Below are 7,067 nucleotides of genomic sequence, written 5' to 3' on the forward strand. Positions count from 1 at the left end.
GGAAGGGAGGAAGAAGAGAGAGGGAAGCAAGTAGACCTCCGAAGGAAGGGAGAAAGAAGAGAGAGGGAAGGGAGGAAGAAGAGAGAGGGAAGGGAGGAAGAAGAGAGAGGGAAGCAAGTAGACCTCAGAAGGAAGGAGAAAGAAGAGAGAGGGAAGGGAGGAAGAAGAGAGGGAAGGGAGAAAGAAGAGAGGGAAGGGAGGAAGAAGAGAGAGGGAAGGGAGGAAGAAGAGAGAGGGAAGGGAGGAAGAAGAGAGAGGGAAGCAAGTAGACCTCAGAAGGAACGGAGGAAGAAGAGAGAGGGAAGGGAGGAAGAAGAGAGAGGGAAGGGAGAAAGAAGAGAGAGGGAAGGGAGGAAGAAGAGAGAGGGAAGCAAGTAGACCTCCGAAGGAAGGAGAAAGAAGAGAGAGGGAAGGGAGGAAGAAGAGAGAGGGAAGCAAGTAGACCTCAGAGGGAAACTTTTTTCTGCTGTTCTTTCTTTCTGTCGCAGAAGTGAGCCGAGGCCTTCGCTGCAGAAATAGGGTGGAGCTAGCCTCCGGCACCGAGATGTAGATCATCTATTTTCTCATTGAGCTGCTTTTCTCTCTCTCTCCCTCTCTCTCTTTCTCTCTTTCTTTCTTCCTTTCTTTTTTCTGTCCTCCCTCCTTTTTTCCCCAGAGCATAACGTCCTCATTGCGTTTGGGATGTGTTCAAGGGCGTGCTGCTCGCTGGTGTTTCTCACTCTCCTCATCGAGGCCTGGAGAGAGAGACCTCAGCTTGGCCTGCTTTGCCCCCACCTTGGAATATGTTACAAAGGTCTCCAATCAGAACACAACCACTCTTGGAATGACACATCCATTTGTCAAAGCTGTAATTACCCAACGCAACGTTCAAGAAACTGACACAGTTTATTGGACAGGATGAAGTAAACACTCCCTTGCTGCACTTGGGAATGTATGTAAGGTTTTTCAGCTTTTTTTTTCCTCTCTCTCGCGGGTGTTGGAACTGGCTGACCCGATGACCGAGGGGCTTTTGGTTGAGAAACCGCTCCTAGATTTGAACTGTGCAGAAACACAGCATCGCCCCCTGTCATTCTTGTATAAATGCAAACATGAAAAATCAGTTCCTGTTCCCTTTCCTTTTTCTGGGTTCTTTTCCTTCACTGCTGCCTTTCAGGGCCAGGCCCCTCCGTGCCCCTCCCTAGCATCAATCCGTCATTTTCATTGAACGAGTGTTATTAAAATCCACTTAACGGCACTCACTGCTCCATGCTATGGAAACTATGTGATAGGCCTGGAGGGCCCGGAAAGTTTGAACTTCCACATCTGTTTTGAATCTGTTTAAAAACACAGGGGCTCTCATTCACTCAGTCACTTCACTCGTCTTACACACAGTTTGGATTGAACTGCTGGTGATGCTCAGCCCTTTTTTTTTTGTTTTTTTTCCCCCCTCCGCTCCAATGTTTGACCAGGTCTGACTGAGATGAAGAGAAAATGGGAACACTAAACTGCTTCGCAGTTCTAAAAAGAGGCGGAATGTTAAATATAAACACACACACACAAGTACATCCATCCTCAACTATCTGCAACGACCAGTAATACACACACACACACACACACACACACACACTCAGTACATCCATCCTCAACTATCTGCAACGACCAGTAATAATTCTCGTACACAAAACAGCCGAATAAGCAGCAAGGTGACCAACGACTGCTCTGTGCCACACATTTACAACAGGGCAAATAAATCCTCCCCCCCCCGTTGTTTTTTAGGGCAAAAACAGTGACCCAGTCTAAAGCCAGAGCCTAAAACAGCATACAGCTGATGGTGCAGCTGATATTGTTTTAATAAGCATTCCTGTTTGGGGGGGGCGGGGGGGGGGGGGGGGGGCAAATACACAACAAAAGAGCATGATGCATTACGAGTTGTTACATCATGCCTCAACTTCACCCGAGCACATTGGAAGTACAAGCTTATATTAAGAACACCCAAAATAACCAATTATGCAGCGCCGAGCCATTCCAAGGGCTTGCACGCTTAATGGGAATGCAAATTAAACACACACACACACACACACACACACACAGGTCACGAATTTAACATGGTCATGCTCCTTCATCTGATTAAACTTCCAGGCTGAGCACAGCAGAAGGTACTGTACATGAAAGATGGCTCAGAAGCAGGACAGGACGGTTGAAGAGAAAAGTAAAAGGAGGAGGAGGAGAAAAAAAAAGGTGTGGGGTAAAAAGCAGGCTTAAAAACTAAAGTCTTGTTGACATCTCCTCGCGCAGCGTTCTGCAACATCATGATGTCATTGAGATGTCGCCATCATGACATCATACCTTAAAACGGACATTCAACATGCATTCCAGACCATGGTACAAAGCATCATCAGAATACACACATTTCAAACGAAACACATGCTTTTAAACATGACCTGAGCAATGCATTGCTATTGCATCATTGTGCGTGTCTATTTTTCTTTGGTAGATGTCACAAATATTTTAGTTAGGCCCTGCTTTTTACCTACAGATGCAACATCAATGCATAGCTATGCAAGCTAAAGCTGGACAGGAGTCCCACAAAATTACACAACATTTACTGCAAATAGGGAAAGTCAAACTCACAAGATCTCGTCGTTCTGGAAGTCCAGGATGCCGTGGGAGTCTTCGAAGTCCTCGCCGCTGCCGCGCGCCGATCCCTCGATGGTCTTGTAGGGCAGCGTGACCACGCCCCGCGCTCCCGATGTGCGCAGGACCTTGACCTCCATGATGCCCACACTCTCGCTCACGTGCGCCACCGGCTCCTCAAAGGTGAAGATGCCCGCGTGGTCGTCGTCAAAGATGGTGACGGTGGCCGTGGAGGGCGCGCCGATGCAGGCGATGGCCTCCGCGTGGTGGTTGGCTGTGGGCGTGGCGGACTCCTCTGCCGCCTCAGTGCCTGGTTCGCCGCCCTCGAGGAACACGTGCACGTTGCTGAGGTGGATCAGGAAGTTCTCGTCCTCCTCGAAGATGTCGTCGTCGATGATGCCCACGCGGATCTCCTTCTGCGTCTCGCCGGGCTTGAACACCACCGTGCCCTCGGTGAACTCGTAGTCGGATCCGGCGTTGGCCGTGCCGTCCTCCGTGCGGAAGTCCACCGACACCGTCTGGGTCAGGTCGCCGCCGCGGCGCACCACGGTGACTGCCACCGTGCCGCAGTTCTCCAGGCACTGGTAGACACCCGGGTCGAAGTAGATCTTGGAGATGGGGTCGTTCTCGTTGGTGTCGCTGCGTACCTCCTGCATGCTGACCGCCTTGCGGGCCTGGTCGGCCGCGTGCTTCTTCAGAATGTTCCCTGCGCCCGTCATGAGTCTGGTGGCTTGGCAGCGGTAAAAGGCCCGGCTCTTCTGCTGCTGGCTCAGCACCTGGTAGTTGGCCAGCTCGATCAGCTGCTCCACCTCCTTGTCTGGGTGCTTTTGCTTGAGCTCCTTCAGGATCTTGGCCATGTCCCGTCGAGCCTCCTCATCGTCTAAGTCCTTATCGTCCAGGTCCAGGGTCATTGTGCCGTCCATGAAGTCCACGGCGTGGGAGTTCAGCATCTTGCCGTCCATCTCGATGTCGACCTTGGAGGGCAGCGGCCGGTCGCCCTCCGTCTCGATGATCATGCCGCGGTGCTTGCCCGCGCGGTAGCGCTTGTAGACGTACTTGTAGAAGAGCAGGCGCCGGTCGGCTATCCAGGCAATCAACACGCAGAGGGGGAAGAAGAAGAGGGTCAGCAGCCCCTCCCACACCTGCACCACACCTGGGGAGATGACGGCCAGGATCAGGTAAAGCCACAGGTAGGCGAAGATGCTCCAGGAGGCTGTGACGAAGAAGACGCGCAGGTGTTTGATCTTGCGAACCTCCCCGTCGGGCACCACGTACACACACAGCCCGATGATGACGAACATGTTAAACGCCGCGCTGCCCACGATGGTGGCGGGGCCCAATTCACCCGCCTCGAAGCCGTGGCCGCACACCTCGATGACGGACAACAGGATCTCTGGGGCGGATGAACCCAGAGCCATCAGGGTCAAGTTGGACACGGTCTCGTTCCAGATCCTCACGGTGGTGGTGGTGGTCTCGCCGTTGGGCTTCTTGATGGTGATCTCCCGCTCCTGGGAAGTGATCACTTCAATGGAGGCCATGAATCGGTCGGCGACGATGGAGACACCCAGGAACATGTAGGCCATTGCCACAAAGTAAACCGTAGCCCGTGCCACTTTGTCACCAAAAGAGGGGTTTCGGGGAAGCCAGACCGGCAAGACAACACCCTTGGAGCACTTGGTGATGCCACCGCAGGTGCCGTTGAGGGGCACGGAGGTTTCCGAGCTGGTAACCACATTCTCCGCAGCCACGAACTGGATCGTACAGCAGAAGATGGTGACTATGACCAAACACCTCAAGCCCAAAGAGACACAGGGGGACACCTCAGAGCACCTCATTGTTGTTGAACTGACAGTGTATGTTCACAACCTATGGAGAGAGACAGAGAGACAGAGAGAGAGAGAGAGAGAAAGAGACAGAGAGAGAGAGAGAGAGAGAGAAAGAGACAGAGAGAGAGAGAGAGAGAAAGAGACAGAGAGAGAGAGAGAGAGAGAGAGAGAGAGAGAGAGAGAGACAGAGAGAAATAAATAATTAGTTTAACTTGCTCCTATACAGTCCGTTCTGAAAAATAAGATGCCGGTTATTCAAAGTATCAAACATTTCTTAGGCTATAGAATTTGGATGGGATCAGATTTTTCTCTGTGGAGATAGTGGCTCTATTTTCATTGAAGAAAAGGGTTTTTACAAACATTGATGCGCACGGCCAGTAAATATGCCAACAAAAGGACCCTGTACAAATGTAAGGGTTGTTCTCATTTAACACGATGCCTCAGCGAGTTTCTGTATGCAGACCATGAGCAGTGAAAGGGGTGGGGCAGGTAAACGTGCGAGGACCCGACGGAGGAGCAGCGGTTAGTTCGAGGCGACTGAAAGGCTGATAGGCTATGCACTCTGACGCGTGGACGCCCGCACGCACGCACGCACGCTCGCGAGCACACGCACACCCATACGCAGCATCAGCAGCAGAGGTTTCACATCAAATCCACTGAATCATGGGCTTGATTGTCTCATCATAGAGTACAGAGCTGCAACCCGACAACAACGGGAGAGGAAACCCCAAAACAGGCTAAAAAAAAGGAACTGGTAATCGACAAAAATGAAATGAAACGAAAATGAAGGCACAATTAAACATATTATTTGTAGGATAACCCATGTTTTAAATTGTTCTGGCTGGACAAAACTGTGCCATCCATGGTAATGCTTCATTGGGATGCAGTAGCCTACTAGTACTGCATTGTTTTTACTTCCGAATAGATATTTCATCCAATCACAGGGGATAAATGCATTTCGATTGGCTATTCATAAGGAGAATAGACTGGTCCGTGGATTCTAACGTCTTGCCTTTCATCCATCCCGAGTAACCACTGTTATAAATCATAAGACAAAATATAAATTCAGATTATCTTCCCTAGAGTGAATACAATGCAGTGCTAGGTATGGCCCTCTTTTCTTTACGTGTGGGACCACGTACAGCAAAGGGGTTCGGTGTTGGCTCCGGGACCCCTCTCTTTACAGTCCGAGAGAGAGAGGCTGCGGCTCGGGGAGCACACATGCTGTCGGCGGAGCTTCGCCATGACCGATCATGTTTAACACAACTTACACGTGGAGGAGAAAATCTTGTAACATGAGGAGCGGAGAGCAATGCGAAAGCTCACTGCAGCACACACACGTTCGAGGGAACCCGTTCCACAGGAAAAGATGTACAAACTGTGAGTCGATAAGCTACTAAGGTAGGCTAGGGGAATCACTACACTAATTCGAAACTCCACATTTACACTCGGGAGCACACATCAACCGAAACACAGCCGTTCTACTCCAGTCTTCGACCGCGTGCAGCAACAACAATATTAAAAAACTTCCCCATAAACTCACATAAACACAAATAGCGTACACACACTGGACACAAAGTTAAATCTAGTTCTTACCTTTTGGCTTGTGTCCGTGTAAATTCCCGGAGAAGTCAGCAGTAGGGGAGAGAAGGCGCCTGAATGCTTACAGACAGTAGAGTAGCTCGCATTCGCTTTGCTTTTTATACTAGATGAAGGAGAGATAGGGATACCCTTCCGAGTACGAAAAAACACTCCCAGATTCCCATACACTCCGTATTTTCCACGACCGGTTTAAAAGATATCAGATAACTGATGCTTTATCAGCAAATCTGCGTTCGGGAGGACGAAAAGGTGCGTGCGAGTTCTTCCTCATTCTTTCCCCCTTCTCGCCTGCTCGTTCCCTCTCTCCGTCTCAAGCTCAGTGTGTGGATTTGTGTGCGTGCCGCGCATGTGTGTGTGTGTGTGCATGAGTGAGCGAGAGTGTGTGCCGCGGAGCTTCGCTATCGGGACGAAAGGCTGGGCTGCAGCAGTAGAGTCGGGGTCTCCCGACTCCCCCCCTCACACACATACACACACACACACTCATGCACTCGCATTTGACAAACGTTAAATGATGAATTTAGGTGTCGCGACTCGTGGTTATGCAGTTCTGAATGATGCCCCTCTACCAAATTGACAACCCGCTATTGTATCGGTCTCAGGTAGGGGGGGCCCATGAATCTAATGAATACATTTACTTATTTCAGGTGGACGCGTCTGTAACTGTACCCCCCCCCCCTTCTCTCACACACATATAGGCTACAGACACATACACATTTACACACCTGTCATTTAAGTCATTAGGATGTAAGCGCTTGGTTGGGTTTGCGTTATGTCAACATTTACTTATCCTCTCTATTCCTTCCATTGTGTAGTAAACGTTTGCGGATAAATGCTTCAGGTAATATCAATCAACACACATTCTGCTACCAAAATATTCGAGTCCTTGTATTGTCAGCCTGCTTGCTTGCTCTCTGGTCCCTTCTGTTTACAAGGCACTGATATCTGGACCGAATGGAATATCGTTTCTATATATTCCCGTTTTTGGGAATGGTGGTAGAGGGTTTCTTGGCCATACAGCTTCTTGAG

General features: G+C 50.2%; 1 protein-coding gene across 1 annotated transcript in view; it reads right to left on the bottom strand.

Annotated features, from left to right (window-relative positions):
- Positions 1-6,339, bottom strand: part of slc8a1b (solute carrier family 8 member 1b) — a 122,854-nt gene extending 116,515 nt beyond the window's left edge. Inside the window, exons 1-2 of the mRNA XM_080849344.1 lie at positions 6,036-6,339; positions 2,611-4,479 (exon numbers count right to left, since the gene is read on the bottom strand). Coding sequence (XP_080705470.1) covers positions 2,611-4,448 — 1,838 coding nt within the window. The 5' untranslated portion in view covers positions 4,449-4,479; positions 6,036-6,339. The remainder of the gene's footprint in view (positions 1-2,610; positions 4,480-6,035) is intronic.
- Between the last annotated feature and the right edge of the window lie 728 nt (positions 6,340-7,067).

This window comes from Sprattus sprattus (assembly GCF_963457725.1).
Source record: "Sprattus sprattus genome assembly, chromosome: 12".
Lineage (NCBI taxonomy): Eukaryota > Metazoa > Chordata > Actinopteri > Clupeiformes > Clupeidae > Sprattus > Sprattus sprattus.